The sequence below is a fragment of the Orcinus orca genome, chromosome 8, assembly GCF_937001465.1.
Source record: "Orcinus orca chromosome 8, mOrcOrc1.1, whole genome shotgun sequence".
In the NCBI taxonomy this organism is placed as follows: domain Eukaryota; kingdom Metazoa; phylum Chordata; class Mammalia; order Artiodactyla; family Delphinidae; genus Orcinus; species Orcinus orca.
Genome location: NC_064566.1, coordinates 55,119,616 through 55,139,148, shown reverse-complemented (window position 1 = coordinate 55,139,148; position 19,533 = coordinate 55,119,616). Strand labels below are relative to the sequence as shown.

At 38.7% G+C, this 19,533-nt stretch overlaps 1 protein-coding gene and 1 long non-coding RNA gene across 4 annotated transcripts in view; one reads left to right on the top strand and one right to left on the bottom strand.

Moving 5' to 3' along the window:
- Nucleotides 1-1,263: 1,263 nt before the first annotated feature.
- Nucleotides 1,264-19,533, bottom strand: part of AAMDC (adipogenesis associated Mth938 domain containing) — a 33,407-nt gene continuing 15,137 nt past the window's right edge. For all 3 annotated transcript variants that reach the window (XM_049713622.1, XM_004279832.4, XM_049713623.1), the window contains 2 exons: nt 3,259-3,354; nt 1,264-1,438 (listed from right to left, as the gene is read on the bottom strand). In XM_049713622.1, the coding sequence (XP_049569579.1) occupies nt 1,298-1,438; nt 3,259-3,354 (237 nt within the window). In that variant the 3' untranslated portion in view covers nt 1,264-1,297. The remainder of the gene's footprint in view (nt 1,439-3,258; nt 3,355-19,533) is intronic.
- Nucleotides 1,438-17,657, top strand: LOC117196587 (uncharacterized). Its single transcript, XR_004476835.2, has 2 exons — nt 1,438-2,855; nt 17,161-17,657. It is a non-coding gene; the product is annotated as an uncharacterized LOC117196587 (long non-coding RNA).

Sequence of the window (19,533 nt, the reverse complement as noted above, 5' to 3'; positions counted from 1 at the left end):
ACTCTCAGTAAATGAATATAAAAGAGAAGTACTGAATAAATGAGAGAATAAAGTAGATAATTCCTTTGGGCTCCAACATTCTATGAATCTGTGAAATTATAAGCTGATATATTAAGAACCATAAAATGAAACCAGTTAGCTTTACACAGCAGCCCCATTAGGAGAAAGATACAATGGTTTCAGTTTATTGAGTCCTTACTACATGCCAATGTGCCAAGACTCTCTATGAATTACCCAACTTAACACCTATGATAACTCCAGGTACTAATATGATCCCTATCTGACAAATGAGAACAGTGAAACTCTGAGAGATTAAATAAATGCCCAACCGGTGAGTGGCCGTGAAAGCCACAGTTCAAAGCCAAGGCTATCTGACACCAAAGCTGATACTCATAACTCTTTAAAGAGGGGGAAAAATGAAAAATAAGGTAATGCTGATTACTATTATAATTCTGTCAGTCTATTCTAAGGCTTCACAAAGGCCACCTGGTGTTTAATAGAGCAAAGGCTATCCATGCCAGTAGGGACCACTAAAAGGCATTTAGTCCAGCCCCATCATTTTATAGTGAGGGAATCTGAGGCAGAGAGAACTATCTGGCAAGGCTCAGGTTTAGTTAGTAGAACAGCCTGCCTAGAACCCTAGTATCAAGGCAGAGCTCCTTTTACTGTTATTGAAGTGTTGCCTCAGTTCATTCAGGGCTCTGCTCATATGTCATTGCACAAAGACACTTTCCCTGACCACATATCTGAAATAGCCCCTCTCACTCTTTTTCTTATCTTGCTTTATTTTTCTTCATAACATTCTACTTATATTATTTGTTTACTTGTTTATTTTGCCCACTAGAATATAAGCTTCATGAGCACAAAATTTTATTGCTGTTTCTCTGGAGCCTATAGCAGTGCCTGGCATATAAGATACTTAATAAAAATTGGTTGAATTGATGACTAAACATTCCAAAGCATCAACTGCAATGTGATTTTAATGCACTGAAACTTTTCTTTGGCTTTCAAACTTCAAGTCAGAAGGCTTTCTTTATTTTTGCCTTTATTTTCGCTTACTTCTGGCCTAACATTTGCCACAATATTAAACTTTGGTAAACTTCTGTCTCCTCCCCTGATTTTCAGCCCCACCCCCCAGGACAAGGACCTTCCCTAAGTCATCCATGCATCCCAAAGCCTAACACAGGACCTGGCACGGGCAGCTGTTCAAAAATGCTTGGGGGGGGCTGGAGTGGACAGAGGTAAGAGTGACAGTCACAGGCATCATTGCTTAGTGATTTATTCTCTTAAGGCTCCATCAGCAGGTGGAATGGAAGACCCCTCCCACCCTGATGCCTTGGGTAACCAAGGCATTATACTCCTTCACTGCCTTCTCTGTCTGGAGGACCCGCACATCAATGCCTTTTTTCTTGAGGTATTCCACAGTTGATGGGGGTACCTGGGAAGAAGGAAAAAGATGAGTAAATCAGGGGGAAAGGACCCCAGGGTTTCTTTTCCTGCTATGAGGCAAGTATATTCTACAGAACTGGACAGTGACAACCATCACTCCTCAATCACCCAGCGTGTCACCAGCCCAGAATTTGGCAGTGAGTCCCAAGGAGTCAAAAGCCTTCTAAGAAGTTAACAGAAGTACCATGAAACATGTGCAGACAGCTCAGGTGATATGGAAACTGGAAAGAGCATGGATTTTGGAGTCAGTCTTGAATTTAAGTCCTTACTAGCATTGTGACTTTGGGTAAGTGAATTAAATTCTCTGAGCCTTGGTTTCCATGTATGTAAATAGGGATAACAATACCTGCTTACAGGGTTGGTATGAGAATGAATTCAGCTAAGGTATGTAAAACGTTAAATGTTTGAGTCAGTCCAACCTGACTGATTCAAATCCAGATAAATGTTAAATGTTTGAGTCAGTCCAACCTGAGTCTAAATTCTAACTTTGCTATGTACTAACCAAGAGACCTTTGAAAGTCTCTCAACTGCAATTTCCTCCCCTATAAAACGGGGACAATAATACTTAAAATCAAAGGGTTGGTGTGAGGATGAAATTTTATGAATGTATGTACACTGCAGCTCAAATGTCTTCTCAGAAAGGCCTTTCTTGATCACCCTATTTAGAGCAGCTCCTCATAAGTCACCATTTTCTTCACAGCACTTACTATGATCTGAAATTGTCTACATTTTTATTATCCATGAGGGCCATGAACCTTGTTTGCCTTGTTTAGCTTGTTGTCCCTGGTACCTAGAATAGTGTCTGCCCCATAGAAGGTGCTGAATAAATATTTGTAAATGAATTTATATAAAAGATTCTCAAGAGTGGCAGCTATTGGATATTTTCTCAACTCTGGCTTGCCTTCAATATTATTTTAAATTTAATTAGACTCTGCCTTGTCAGAAGGAGCTCTGAGTGAAATGTTTTTTAAAATGTCCTACGTTACTTTTTTATATGTTTGAACAATTTTATAATAACAGTAGTCTTACAGATAGGGATCATTTTAATGGAGGAAAAAACTAGGTTAAACTAAAAAATATAACTAAAGGGCACCTCCATTGGTAGGGAACTGGATTTTGGATTTTACGACATCTATATAAAGGACAGAATGAGGTAGATCTCTATAAACTTATGTGAAAGGCTGTCCATAATGCAATAATGTAAGTGAATAAAAAGTTACAGAACAATATGTATAGAGCGATCCTATTTATGTAAAAACATGTATATCAGTATGTGTAAGTGTGTATATATTTGCAGATGCATAGAGAGAGCATTGGAGCAGTTACGATTGGGAAGGGGAAATCTTTCACCTTTTTAATTCTACATTTTCACATTGACTCTTTTACAACAAGCATGTACTATTTCTGTAAGTACAATAAAAATAAACTTTCTTTTTTTGAAAGGGGAAAAAGGCTTAACTTGAATGTGCCCAAGAAAAGAAAAATTAAAACTACTGTAAAAATGGAAAGTACTGTAAAAATCTAAAGAGCCAAATATTGATAGCTGTAGAGCTTAAAAGAAATTCCAGGATTGAGGAATTTCTGAAAAATAGTTGAAACAGCACAAGCCTATGATTAGAGACTGGAGAGTCCAACCCTGATGAGGAAGAATAGTGCGCAGCCACTGTTTTATCCTGGGCCATCCCCTGGCTCAGCAAAATGAGGGTGCATGATATATAGAGATGAACTTCCAAGAAGGACATATCTCTAAGGTAAAGATCCAGGAGATTACCAGAAGTCCTCAGGAATGCTGTGCTCACCAATACCTACCTTCAAGGCCTCACTCATCCCTCGGCCAATGACAAGGATCTGCACACCCTTCTCGACAACTTCCTCCACATCTGCAGGCTGCACACCAGGAGAATGCTGGACATGGAAAGAGAAAGTATACCAGCTACCTGCTCTTTTCATCTTTCTTTGCGGTCAGCATTCCTGTTAGAGTCATTCATTCACCGAACAAATGTTTACTGAGGTTTACTCTAGGCCAAGGCTCACTAGGGCCCTGGGAATAGCAGAAGATACAGTACTGCCCTTATGGAGCTCTAAGTCTAGTGAAAAATATAGAAGACTACAAAGAAATTTCAGTAGTTTTACAAGTGCTACAAAGAAGTAATGTTCAGGGTGTAGTGAGAACATACAGAAAGGGCACCTAATTCAGACCTGGGGAGTCAGGGCAGGGGGTCAGGGAAGACACCCCAGAGGACGTGACATTTAAGCTGAGACCTAAAGGACAAACAGGAATTAGCCAGGTTAAAGGAAATCAGGGGAACAAGGCATACCAAATACAGGGAATAGCATGAACTAAGACTCAGAGGAAAGAGCAACCTAGTGAACTACAGTTAGTTCCATATGACTGAAGTGTAAGTGACAAGTGAGTGGAAAGATGACGTGGGAGAAGAAAGCACCTGCACACCATGCCAAAACTTGGAAAGCTCCATACCGTTTCCTTTTTCTGAGCCCCTTTCCCACTTAACTCCAGGAAAACTTTGATGCTTTAAAACCTGTCACTGCAAAGTCTTCCCAGATTCTCCCAGGGATATTTAAGGTAAGGTGTTTAATGAACATTAATCCAACGTTAAAGGATGGTGGCTTCTGAACTGCTTCCACATCAGCAAAGGGGATACAGGAGTTAGAGTTTGGTAAATACCAGCCCAACTACTGGGGAGTGAATAAGAGTGGAAAATTGTCATGGAAGACATGCTGTTTTAATTGCATCTTGAAGTATGACTAGGAGTATGCCTTGATGCAGTGGTTGTAGAAGGGGTACATTCTAATCACAGTTAGACATGGTTTAGGGAAAGAGCTGCTGAATATACCAAGACAACAACAAATGTACCAAAGAAAGAAGGGTTTTTCAGTCTAAAAAGCTGATGGTTTAGAGAAGATAGGATTGAAATTTGTTATAAAAGGTAGAAGAACAAATATGAGTAGTTTCTTTTTTTTTTTAGTAGTTTTATTAAATCCTGGAATAATAATATCTTACATGTTTAAAGTTGCAATTTTCATAATACAGCTATAGAAATTATTCCATGTGATCTGCATTAATAGCACAAAAGCATCCATTCTCCTTGTTTTATAGATAAAGAAACTGAAGCTCACAAAATACACATTAGCCAAGATGACACAATTACTAAGTAGCACAGTTGGGATTTGAACAGAAACATGTTAACCTGTGTTTAATGCACTTTATTAGAATACTGTAACCTAGGGAGCAATGTTGAAACTTGAAAGAACTAGCCCTAATGACCACAGAGTTGTGCTTAAGCCCAGTGCCTGGCCCACTGTAGGCACACAATAATTGTTATAGGTGTAACCTGATTCTTCCCTAAGGCAATTGCCTGTCACCCATACATACACATGAGCTAAAAAAACAATAAAGGAGACACACTGAAGTATTAAAAAAGACTTGATTAACCCCCCTAAAAAGGCAGGAATAAAAAACATGAGGACAAACAGAAAACAAATAGCAATATGTTAACACTTAAACATAACTGTAGCAGTAATTAACTTTAAGTGGACTAAATAGTTTAATGAAAGGCAAAGACTGAGTTAAAAAGCAAGACCCAACTAAACACTACTTACAAGGTGTATACTTGAAATATAAAGGCATAAGTTGAAAGTAAAAGGATAAAGAAAGATATAAAATGCAAACACTAAGAAAGCTGGTGTGGTTATATTAATATCAAGATAGGAAGTATTACTACAGATAAAGAGTTTCATCTCATGATACTTAAAGGACCAATTCATTAAGAAAAACATAACAACCCAAATCTGTACACTCTTAGTGAAAGAGCTACAAAATATATGAAAACAAAAATAACATATCTGGGACTTCCCTGGTGGTCCAGCCGCTAAGAAAACGCCTTCCAATGCAGAGGATGCAGGTTTGATCCCTGCTCTGGGAACTAAGATCCCACATGCGGCAGGGCAAATAAGCCCACGTGCCACAACTACTGAGCCCGTGTACCACAACTAAAGAGCCCCTGTGCCACAACTACAGAGCCCATGCACTCTGGAGCCACAACTAGAGAGGAGCCCACACGCTGCAAGGAAAGATCCTGCATGCTGCAGCTAAGACCCAACGCAGCCATAAATAAATAAATATTTAAAAAAAAAAAATAACAGAACTAAGAAAAGAGACAAAACCACTATAGTTGGATTTTTTTCAACATCTTTATTGGAGTATAATTGCTTTACAATGTTGTGTTAGTTTCTGCTTTATAACAAAGTGAATCAGCTATACATATACATATATCCCCATATCTCCTCCCTATTGCATCTGCCTCCCACCCTTCCTATCCCACCCATCTAGGTGGTCACAAAGCACCGAGCTCATCTCCCTGTGCTATGCGGCTGCTTCCCACTAGCTATCTGTTTCACATTTGGTAGTGTATATATGTCCATGCCACTCTCTCAGTTCATCCCAGCTTACCCTTCCCACTCCCCACGTCCTCAAGTCCATTCTCTATGTCTGCGTCTTTATTCCTGTCCTGCCCCAGGTTCTTCAGAACCATTTTTTTGTTTTTTTAGATTCCATATATATGTGTTAGCATACGGTATTTGTTTTCCTCTTTCTGACTTACTTCACTCTGCATGACATACTCTAGGTCCATCCAGCTCTATGGTTGGAAATTTTAACAACCTTCTCTCAGTAAATGATAAAACACATAGACAAAGAGTCTAATTAAGGAAATGGGAGCTTTTAGCAACACTGTCAGTTAATTTGACCTAATAGACATTTATAGGTTACTACACCCAACAACTGCAGAATACACATTGTTTTTTCAAGTGTACATGGAACAGTCACTAAGACCTTATGCTGACATAAGTCTCAGTAAATTTCAAAGAAATGAAATAACAATATGATATCTGACAAAATAGATTTGTTGATAACAATAAGATATTTAGAAAAGCCATAAATAATTGGAAATTGAGCAACAAAGTATTTTGAACTAAAGGGTAAAGGAAAAATACATCAAAATTTGTGGAATACAGCTATATAATGCTTATAGGCAAATTTATCACTTTAAATACTTATAATAGAAAAATAATTGTCTAAAATCAATGGTGTAAGCCCCCACCTTAAAAAGCTAGAAGAGAAGCAAATCATATTCAAAGCAAGCAGAAGACCGATAATAATGAATATATGTATGTAAATCAATGAAATGGGAAACAAATGACAGAGAAAAATCAACAAGGCCAAAAGTTGGTTCTTTCAAAAGATTAATAAAATTGAAACCATTGTAAGACTGATCAGGAAAAAAAGAGAAGACACAATTCATAAATACCAGGAATGAAGGGGACATTACTATAGATCATACGGATAGCAGAAGAATAATTTTAAAAATTGGGAATAAATTTACACTAATAAATGTGACAACTTAGAAGAAGTGGACAGATTTTTTTGAAAGACACAACTTATTAAAACACAAGAAGCAGAAAATCTGAATAGTCCTATAGATGTTAGAAATTGAATTTATAATTTAAAACCCTCCCACAGAAAAAATTCTAGACACATATGATTTCAGTGGTGAATTCTATTTTAAACATTTAATGAAAATCCTCGACAAAACATCAGCAAATCCAAGGTTGGTTCAATATTTTAAAAATCAATGTAGTTCACCACAAAGTAAAGAAGAAAAATTACACAGTTGTGTCAAATGATGCAGAAAAAGCATTTAATGAAGTTCACCATGTATTTATGATTAAAAAAAAGAAAACTCTCAGAAAACTAAACTAGAATAGCCAAGATATGGAAGCAACCTAAATGTCCATCGAGAGAGGAATGGATAAAGAAGATGTGGTACACGCACTTATGGCCAACTAATCTATGACAAAGGAGGCAAGAATATACAATGGAAAAAAGATAGTCGCTTCAATAAGTGGTGCTGGGAAAACTGGACAGCTACATGTAAAAAAATGAAATTCGAACACTCCCTAGCACCATACACAAAAATAAACTCAAAATGGATTAAGGACCGGACACTATAAAAACCCTCAGAGGAAAACATAGGCACACCACTCTTTGACATAAATAACAGCAAGATCTTTTTTGATTCACCTCCTAGAGTAATGAAAATAAAAACAAAAATAAACAAATGGGATCTAATTAAACTTAAAAGCTTTTGCGCAGCAAAGGAAACCATAAACAAAATGAAAAGACAGTCCTCAGAATCGAAGAAAATATTTGCAAATGAAGCAACTGACAAGGGATTAATCTCCAAAATATACAAACAGCTCATGCAGCTCAATATAGAAAAAACCAATCCAATCAAAAAATGGGTGAAGACCTAAATAGACATTTCTCCAAAGAAGACATACAGATGGCCTACAGACACATGAAAAATGCTCAACATCTCTAATTATTAGAGAAATGCAAATCAAAACCACAATGAGGTGTCACCTCACACCGGTCAGAATGGCCATCATCAAAAATTCTACAAACAGGGCTTCCCTAGTGGTGCAGTGGTTGAGAGTCCGCCTGCCAATGCAGGGGACACGGGTTTGTTCCCCAGTCCGGGAGGATCCGAGATGCTGCGGGGCGGCTGGGCCCGTGAACCATGGCCGCTGAGCCTGCATGTCTGGAGCCTGTGCTCTGCAATGGGAGAGGCCACAACAGTGAGAGGCCCGCGTACCGAAAAAAAAAAAAAAAAAAAGTTCTACAAACAAAAAATGCTGGAGAGGGTGTGGAGAAGAGGGGACCCTTGTACACTGCTGGTGGGAATGTAAATTGGTACTGCCCCTATGGAGAACAGTATGGAGGTTCCTTAAAAAACTAAAAACAGTTTTTTATGACCCAGCAATCCCACTCCTAGGCATATATCTGGAGAAAACCATAATTCAAAAGGATGCATGCACCCCGATGTTCACTGCAGCGGTATTTACCATAGCCAGGGCATGGAAGCAACCTAAATGTCCATCAACAGAGGAATGGATAAAGAAGATGTGGTACATATATACAATGGAATATTACTTAGCCATAAAAAGTAACAAAATAGTGCCATTTGCAGAGACGTGGATGGACCTAGAGACTGTCATACAGAGTGAAGTAAGTCAAAAAGAGAAAAACAAATATAGTATAATATCGCTTATATGTGGAAATTAGAAAAACGGTGGAGATGAACTTATTTGCAAAGCAGAAATAGAGTCACAGATGTAGAGAACAAACTTACGGTTGCCAAGGGGGGAAGAAGGGTGGGATGAATTGGGAGATTGGGACTGACATATATACACTACTATGTATAAAATAGATAGCTAATGAGAACCTACTGTATAGCAAAGGGAACTCTACTCGGTGCTCTGTGGTGACCTAAATGGAAAGGAAATCCAATGAAGAGTGGATATATATATATATGTATGACTGATTCACTTTGTTGTAGAGCAAGAAACTCACACAGCATTGTAAAGCAACTATACTCCAATAAAATTTAATTTAAAAAGTTCAGGGCTTCCCTGATGGCGCAGTGATTAAGAATCCATCTGCCAATGCAGGGGACACGGGTTCAAGGTCTGGTCCAGGAAGATCCCACATGCTGCGGAGCAACTAAGCCCATGTGCCACAACTACTGAGCCTGTACTCTAGAGCCCACGAGCCACAACTACTGAGCCCACGCACCACAACTACTGAAGCCTGTGTGCCTAGAGCCTGAGAAGCCACTGCAATGAGAAGCCACTGCAATGAGAAGTCCGCACACTGCAACAAAGAGTAGCCCCTGCTCGCCGCAACTAGAGAAAGCCCATGCGCAGCAACGAAGACCCAATGCAGCCAAAAATAAATAATAAACAAAATTTTTTAAAAATGTGGTTCATATATACAATGGAATATTGCTCAGCCATACGAAAGAATTAAATAATGCCATTTGTGACAATATGGATGGACCTAGAGGGTATTATCCTAAGTGAATTAAGTCAGAGAAAGATAAATACTGTATGATTTCATTTATATGTGGAATCTAAAAAACAAAACAGAAATAGACTCATAGATACAAAGAATAAACACATAGTTGCCAGAGGGGAGGTGGTGGGGGAGATGAGTGAAATAGGTGAGGGACATTAAGAGGTACAAACTTACAGTTACAAAATAAATGAGTCGGGCTTCCCTGGTGGCACAGTGGTTAAGAATACGCCTGCCAATGCAGGGGATATGGGTTCGAGCCCTGGTCCAGGAAGATCCCACATGCCGCAGAGCAACTAAGCCTGTGCACCACAACTACTGAGCCTGCACTCTAAAGCCCACGAGCCACAACTGCTGAGCCCGTGTGCCACAACTACTGAAGCCTGTGTGCCTAGAGCCCAAGCTCCGCAACAAGAGAAGCCACCACAATGAGAAGCCCACACACCGCAACGAAGACTAACCCCTGCTCGCAGTAAGTAGAGAAAGCCCGTGCACAGCAACAAAGACCCAATGCAGCCATAAATAAATAAATTAATTAATTAAAAAACAAAAAACAAATGAGTCACAGGGATGAAATATGCAGCATGGGGGATATAGTCAATAATAGTGTATGGTAACAGATGGTAACTAGACTTATCGTGGTGATCATTTTGTAATGTATAGAAACATGAAATCATTATGTTGTGCACGTGGAACTAACATAGTGTTGTAGGTCAATTATACTTCAATAAAAATAAATAATAATAATTATTAATATTTAAAAAATAAACTAAACTAGAAGGGAAACTTCCTTAGGTAGAGGACATCTAAGAAAAACCTACAGCTAGCTAAACATTAAGTATAATGTTGAAATGTTAAACATTTTCCCCAGAAGATTGGACATAATAATTTACTTCCTTATTATCTCTTGGACCTGTCCATTCCTCTCCATCTCCACTGCCACTACCCTGGTCTAAGCTGTCATTACTTCTTATTTAGCCTGTTGCAGTAACTTTCTAACTGGTCTCCATAAAACCACTTTAGCCCTTTCCAATTAACCATTCTTCAAATTGTAGCTAGAGGAATCTTTGCAAAACACAAATCCACTCAAGTCACTCCTCTGCTTAACAGCACTCAATGGCTTCTCATTGCCCTTAAAATAACTGCCAAACTCCTTAACATGGTCTGTAAGTTCCCAGCTGCCTCACCAGTCTTACTGCATATCACTTTCTTCATGTTCTAGCAGGAAAGCAGTTTGGCATTTTCTTAAATATGTACTTACGCAATTCAGCAATCACATACCTGGGTATTTATCCTAGAGAAATGAAAACTCACATTCACACAAAAACCTGTACATGAACGTTCATAGCAGCTTTCTATTGGGGGTGGGAGGAGGCGTTGTTAACTCTTATTTCCTAAACTTAGAAGCAGCATATCCTACTCTAGATTTTTTTTTTCCAGTTTTATTGAGATATAGTTGACATACAGCACTGAATAAGTTCAAGGTGTACAGCATATGACTTATGTATCTCATGAAATGATCCCCACAATAAGTTTAGTTAACATCCATCATCTCACACAGATACAAAAAAAGAAAAAATCATTTTTCTCTTGTGATGAGAACTCTTAGGATTTAGTCTCTTAACAACTTTCATATATATCGTATAGCATTACTAACTACAGTCATCTGTAGCAGCTTTACTTGTAGTAAACCAAACTGGAAACAACCCAAATGTTCATCAACAAATTGTGTTATAATCCAACAATGGAATACTATTCAATAATAAAAAAGGAACAAATTATTGATACCTATGACAATATGGATGAATCTAAAATGTATTATGCTGAGTGAAAAAAGTCTCAAAAGACTATATACTGTATGATTCCATTAATATGACAAATAAATGTAACGTGTATTAGGTCAACTGGCAAAATATTAATAAGGTCTGTTTATTAGATAATAGTATTGTATCAATGTTAATTTCCTGATTTTCATCACAGTGTTGTAAGAGAATGTCCTTGTTTTTTGGGGAAATACACACAGGTATTTAGGAGCAAAGGGGTAGAATACAGCAGTTCAGAAAAAAGTCTGTTGGAGAAGAGGATGATAAAGAAAATATGATAAACTTAACATTTGGGTCTGGGTAAAAATGAGAATTCTAATATTCCTGTAACTTTTCTGTAAGTCTTAAATTATTTCAAAATAAACAGCTTAAAAAATAACCCTGTAGTATTGGCAGGTTATAGATTAGCAGGAAGAGACCACATATAGGCACACATACCTACTCACTACTTCCTGATTTATTTAGCCAAGGAAACAAAGTTTAGCATAAGCCAGGTGGCTACACAAAGCAGGAACAGATGCAGCCCATCTTTTCTGGCTTTCTCCATGTCTCTTGATTCCCTGTGGGGTGTACAACTACTGCTGACACTCTTCACTCAGTGAGTGTTCCAGAGCTGATAACATAGCCAGTCTCTCACACTAACACCTTTTTATGTTCTGACTTAACTTCATCAGCATCTTCTTAAGGAATTTACACTAAGACTATATGAGCTTACACTTAAGGGAATATCAGAGTGTTCTAAATTAGAACACCTGCACGTCAAAGAGTGAACCAAACTGATCAGCAGCAATGGTACTTCCTCATCGTGGGAGGGGATGCAGAGCTAGTGGCCAGGTGGCTCTGAACAGTATCTCTGCCTCCAGCTTTCCCTATTCTCCACAAAGATCAGAAGAGATTGGGGGGGAGATTAGATTCTTTATCTCTAAAGTAATTTAGGTTTATACATTAAAAAATATATATTTGTTTATTTGGCTGCATCAGGTCTTAGTTGCGGCATGCAGGATCTTCGTTGTGGCATGTGGGATCTTTCATTGTGGCACACAGGCTCCAGAGTGCGTGGGCTCAGTGGTTGCAGTGTGTGGGCTCTCTAGTTATGGTGTGAGGGGTCAGTAGTCGTGGCACGTGCGGGCTTAGTTGCCCTGTGGCATGTGGGATCTTAGTTCCCCGACGAGGGATTGAACCTGCATCCCCTGCATTGGAAGGCAGATTCTTAACCACTGGACCACCAGGGAAGTCCCTAGGTTTATACATTTTTAAAAGGCAAAACAAAAATGGGGATATTTTTTCATTTGATTACAAGAATTGGTTCTTAAAGAATGCATCGATAAAACGATTGGATTAGATGCTTTTTTAGTTCCACAGCTCTGTGATCAATCCTAGAACCACCCTGAGCTGAACAGCTATGGTATGAAGAACTAACATTTTTTTTTTCTGGTACAACGACCAAGGTAAATATTTAACAGAATTACAAATCAGGGCTGGAGAGCTTCACCTGCCTTAAGTAAATGCATTTATCTGAAATACTGAATGATTCCTTCATTTAACAAAGAATAGGGGCTTCCCTGCTGGCGCAGTGGTTGAGAATCTGCCTGCCAATGCAGGGGACACAGGTTCGATCCCTGGTCTGGGAAGATCCCACATGCCATGGAGCAACTAAGCCCGTGTGCCACAACTACTGAGCCTGCACTCTAGAGCCCATGAGCCACAACTACTGAGCCCTCATACCTCAACTACTGAAGCCCATGCACCTAGAGCCCGTGCTCTGCAATGAGAAGCCACCGCGATGAGAAGCCCACGCACTGCAATGAAGAGTAGCCCCCGCTCCCCGCAACTAGAGAAAGCCCGCGCGCAGCAGCGAAGACCCAACACAGCCAAAAATAAATAAATTTATTAAGAAAACCCCCAAAGAATAGCATCTACTTTGAGGAGCACCATGATCCCCAGGCTGTAAGAGCTCACATTCTAGTATGAGGAAACAAGGCCACTGCTCAATGAAGTGAAAGGTCATAAAAGAGTGCAAAACCATAATCCTCTCAAGATTCAGAGACTGCAGACAGCAGGAGCCCATCAGAGTTGCTGGAGCAGTGGAACTCAATTTGGCTGTTGCGTGCTTTACTGCAGGCCCAGGGTGTCACATACAGAGCCATGAAAGATAACTGCAACAGCCTGTGGATCCAGGCCTTGGTGGGTGATTACTTACAGCCTTGCGCATAGGTCTGTGTTTGAAGCATCAGCCTGTTATTGAGGCATCCTCACCCTGCCACCAGCTCCCTCTCTGCTTCTTGCAATCCCTCCCGGCAAACCACTAAGGCTCTCTACCCTTAGTGAGTGTCTGATTCTGTTCCTCTTTAAGAGGCTTTCCATAACATGTCAATGTTACGGAAATCTTATTGTTTTCTCTTGGAGGAAAGCTATTAGCATCTTTTCATGTGTCTGTTGGATATATGTATGTCTTCTTTGGAAAGATGTATATTCAGGACCTCTGCCCAATTATTAATTGGGTTATTTGTTTGTTGGTGTTGAGTTGTATGAGTTCTTTGTATATTTTAGATATTAACCCCTTATTAGATACATTGTTTGCAAATATTTTCTTCCAAAGCCTTTTGATTTTGTTGTTAGTTTCCTTCATTGTGCAAAAGCTTTTTAGTTTGATGTAGCTACATCAGGGAAATAGAAATAAAAACCACAGTGCAATATCACCTCAGATCTGTCAGAATGGCTATTATCAAAAAGATAGCAAATAGCAAGTGTTGGCGAGGATGTGGAGAAAACGGAACCCTTGTGCACTGTTGGTGGGAATGTAACTTGGTGCAGCCACTATGGAAAACAGTACGGAGGTCCCTCAAAATATTAAAAATAGAAGTACCAGACAATCCAGCAATTCCACTTGTGTATTTTTGCTAAGAAAGTGAAAACACTAAAAGAATGAAATCTTGCCATTTGCGACAACAAGGATGTACTTAGAGGGTATTAAGCTAAGTGATATAAGTCGGACAGAGGAAGACAAATGCTGTATGATTTCACTTATATGTGAAATCTAAAAAACAAAACAAATAAACAAGTAAAACAAAACAGAAATTAGACTCATAAACAGGTGGTTGCCAGAGGGGAGGTGGTGGGGGAGATGCGTGAAATAGGTGAGGGAGATTAAGAGGTACAAACTTAACCATTACAAAAGAAATGAGTCACAGGGATGAAATGTGCAGCATGGGGAATATAGTCAATAACAGTGTAAATATTTTGTATGATGGCAGATGGTAACTAGACTTATTGTGGTAATCATTTTGTAATGTATAGAAATATCAAATCATTATGTTATGCACCTGAAACTTGCATAGTATTGTAGGTCAATTATACTTCAATCAATAAATCTGTCTATTGATAGAGTAAAGAAACATGACAACAAAATGCAATGCATGACACCTGACTGGATCTTGGGTTGGAAAGGAAAGCCAGCTATAAAAGATATTATTTTATTGGAACAATTGTTATAATTTGACTATGGAGTTGATGCTATTTAATATTATATAAATGTTGGATTTCTTGAGTGTAACATTATGATTATGTAAGGCAGAATGCCTTTGTTTTATTAGATACAGGCTGAAGTATTTAGAGTTAAGTATCATGATGTCAGTACTTCCAAATGATTCAGCAAATATAGTTATTCAGAGAGAGAGAGAGAGAAAGCCACCGAAAGATAAATAAAGTAAATGTGCCAGAATATTAAAAACTGGTAAATCTAGGTTGATGGTATACAAGTGTTTATTATTTTTTTCCAATTTGTTATATAGGTTCAAAATATTTCAAAATAGAAAAAGGGGTAGGAGAGGTTCAATAGGCTTTTCAGGTCAACCACGTTTAGAAGGTAAATGGGAAAACACAAGCAAAAACAAACACACACAAAAGCAGAAAGGGTTAGGGACAGCTCAGCTCATCTATCTTTCCTTTTGTGTCCTAAGTACTAGAACCTTTAGTCTGATCAAATGGACAAGACTCTGAGAATTATGTTATACTTTACACCTATTGCCTGTATTATATATAAAAATAAACCCACAAAATCGGCAATAGTTATAGAGGGCATTTGGGGGGAAATTTGAAGATAGGCTGTATACTAAATAGTAATATTGTATCACGGATCATATCCTTATTTGTGAGAATGATATTGTGGCTATGTAGGAGAATGTTTATGTTCTTAGGAAAGAAATGCTAAAATATCTGCCATTTACACTCAAATGATTGGGGAAAATGTGTGTGTGTGTGTGTGTGTGTGTGTGTGTGTGTGTGTGTGTGTTTAGAGAGAAAACACCAACATGGCAAAGTATTAACAACTTGAAGATTTTGAGAAAGGGTGTGCGGCTATTTATTGTAATATTCATACAACTGTTTCATAGGTTTAATATTGTTTAAAATTAAAAGGTGGGACTAAAATCAACTACATGTCAATAAAAATTTTTTTTAAATAGGTGGGGTAAAGTTTCCACATTTCCTTTGGTTCTCTTTAGGTGCCTGCTAATTGGTTTGGCTTTCTTTTAAATTTACACTTTTGTCATATCTTCCTCCTTGTCCCCTTTCAGCCTAACAAAAGGATATATAAATGAAAGACCTATGCATGTTTCCACATAGAAAACTCTTCTCCAATAAGATAGTTATTGCTTTAAGATAGAAATGAGTGAGGACAGTATGCAATAGTAGAAAACTATAGGCTTTATAGTAAGACTCAGGTTCAAATCTTGGTTCCAAAAATTATTAGTGGTGTGACCCTGGAAATGCTATATTTGATCAGGCACACAGCAGTTGTTTAATGATTGGTAGAGATTTGGGAGTAGGTAGTAGTAATTATTATTTCAAGGACACTGGTTGAAGACAGTAAATTTTCTTGATATTTCCATTCTGCAATCGCTATATCATCTGCCCCTTCCCACCCTTAAACTGATAAAAAAGGAATCACAACATTAACCTACCTCAGAAGGAATGTCACAAAGTATAAAAAAAATTTTTTAATGACATTTATAATTAAAAATTCAATGCAGCCAACATTTACTGAGCCCATACTTTATGGGCACTGTGCCAAATGCATAGTTCTTGCCCTTAGGGAGTTCACCACTTAGTGAGGGAAACACGTAAATACACACTCAGTACAATACAGGTGAACTGCACTAAGTGCTAAAATAGAGGCACAAAGTATTATAGGAATACTGAGAATGGAGTAAGCAGCTCATTCTCACAAGGATTATCAGGAAGTGCTTCATAGAGGAGATAAAACAAAAGCTAGGAATTAAAGGATATATAAGATTTCAACAGGTACCAAGGGGAGCAGGTCATTTCAAGTAAAGGAAATGGTTTTAGGGACTTCCCTGGTGGCACAGTGGATAAGACTCTGTGCTCCCAATGCAGGGGGCCTGGGTTCGATCCTTGGTCAGGGAACTAGATCCCACATGCATGCCGCAACTAGGAGTTTGCATGCCACAACTAAGGAGCCCACCTGCCGCAACTAAGGAGCCTACGTGCTGCAACTAAGGAGCTGGTGAACCACAACTAAGGAGCCCGCCTGCCACAACTAAGACCCAGCGCAATCAAATAAATAAATAAATAAATAACAATAAATAAAAGGAAGTGGTTTTAGCAAAGGTACAGAGAATCAAAGATCATGGTAGGTTTGTAAGGGAATATGTATTTGGTATGGAATAGCTAGGTCTTCAGATGTGTTATGAAATATAGGGGATGAGAATGAAGGAAAAATTTGGAACTGTATCATTGTTTTAAAAAAATGGCCCTGAACACTATCCTAAGGAGTTTTTGCTTAATTCTGAGGTCTATGGAAAGCCTTTGAAATTTTCTAAGCAGAGCAGTGACATGACTAGCTTTATGTTGGCCAAGTCAACAAATGTACTTTGTTGGATATGGTGGAGGAGAAAACTGGAGAAATAAAACTTCTGTCTGATGTTTCTCTTCTAGGTGACTGGGTGGATAGTGATTCCATTAATGGAGACGGAGAACACAAGAAAGTACCTGGATATTTGTGGGGGGTGGGGAGGTAGGGAAAAGGAAATGAAATCAGCTTTGGATGTGTTTGGTTTAAGTTGCCCAAGGAACAACTCATATGCAGATGTACAACATGTGATTGAATATTCTGATAGTCTGGATAACTGTTCAGCAAATATTCACTCTTTTTGCCCTCTTAGTGTGGGCAGAATATACTTCTGTGCCCTACTGATGTGGGAACTTATGTTGGTGAACCTGGGGCAAGCAAAGCCTTGAAATATACTTGCTCAGTGGGGCTTATGTTTGTGAGCTTCAGATAACACCATGAGAAGATCAGGTCCTGGCTAGTTCACTGGTCTAAGATGGATAAGAGACATATGGAGTACCCAGCCAACTTGCCAACTGCAGCCTGGAGTAGAGCTGCTCCAGCTAGACCTATAAGCATGATAATAAACACTTATTACTGTAAATCACTAAGTTTTGGGTAGTTCGTTAAAAAGAATAGCTGAACAAGGGAATTCTCTGGCAGTCCAGTGGTTAGGACTTGATGCTTTCACTGCTGTGGGCCCAGGTTCAATCCCTGGTTGGGGACCTAAAATCCTATAAGCTGCGTGATGCAGCCAAAAAAAACCCAAACAAACACAAAAAAAGAATAGCTGAACAATACTACTATATATTTAGAGCATGAAAAATAACTAGAGATAATACCTCCATCAGTTCATGGCATAAACAACTGTAGTACTCTAAAGTAAAAAGAAATCCCCTAAACACTCTCAGGCAATTAATTCCCTCAAGGATTCCCTATTAAGCAGCATTTGATGTACAAATCAGAGTGTTTCATGTCCAAGACTTTTAAAAGAATTAATGCAGTCATTTCTATAGTTGAGAAACATACTGTAGAGCAGTATTATGTGCTAGGCGTGGTGCTAGGTAACTAAGGGAGAAAAGAAAAAACTTAAAAAGATCAAGTGTCTACTATGTGACAGGCACTGTGGTAGATGCTTTACAAAGATGAACATATTTAGTATTCAAAGCAACCATGTGAAATATATTATTTTCCAGGTCCCATCCCCAAGAGATTATGATTCAGTAGTTGGGAAGAGTGCAGGAGATACAGAACATGCATTTTAAACAAAGCTCTAGGTGATTCTGATGCAAGAGATCCATGAATCACACTGAGAAATACTGAGTGAGAGAAAGAATGAATTTGCATGACCGTAAGTGGCATGCATTTTTCAAATTTATTCTTCCCAACCCATTTATTACTCTTACATGAAGCCATGACAAACAGACATTATTATTCTCCTTTTATAAATGGTTAAACTGAGGCACAGTCAGGCTATATAACTTGGTTAAGGTATCTAGTTAAAATGTGACAGTGCCTGGACCTATAAATCTAAATATCTACTAGGTATCTCTTGATGCCCTATTGTAAGTTCAAGCTCAACATATTCCAAAAGAATTAATCATTTTCTCTACCCAGCCTCTGCCCCAAACACAAACACATCTGTTCCTCCTCTTCATATACCCAATCTCAATAAATGGCACTACCATGTACCCATTTATCCATGCTAGAATTCTCCTTTGCCTGCTAAATCTAATAAACTGCCTTATCCTGCCAATTTCACCTTCTTTTCTTAAATTAATTTTTTTTTTTTTTTTTTGCGGTACGTGGGCCTCTCACTGTTGTGGCCTCTCCCATTGCGGAGCACAGGCTCCAGACGTGCAGGCTCAGTGGCCATGGCTCACGGGCCCAGCCGCTCCGTGGCATGTGGGATCTTCCCGGACCGGGGCACGAACCCGTGTCCCCTGCATCGGCAGGCGGACTCCCAACCACTGCGCCACCAGGGAAGCCCTTAAATTAATTTTTTACTGAAGTATAGCTGAATTACAATGTTGTGTTAATTGCTGCTGTACAGCAAAGTGACTCAATTATACATATATATACATACTTTTTCATATTCTTCTCCATTATGGTTTATCACAGGATATTGAATATAGTTCCCTGTGCTACACAGTAGGACCTTGTTGTTTATTTATTCTGTATATACCAGTTTGCATCTACTAATCCCAAACTCCCAATCCAACCCTCTCACCTTCTTAATAGTTTTCATATTTGCTGTTTCATATCCACCCACACTACTACTAACTTAACAAAGCAGCTTAATTTATTGAGTGCCTACACCATATCTAGCACAGTACAGTAACCCTTAGATCAACTCTGTGAGGTGGGTAATATTACTATCTCCATTCTATAGATGAGGACTCTGAGGCTTAATAGCTTTGATTTGATGTCCTTTTGCCTCTATACAGGTAAGTTCTAGTCAACAGCTCAGCTTTTCCTCT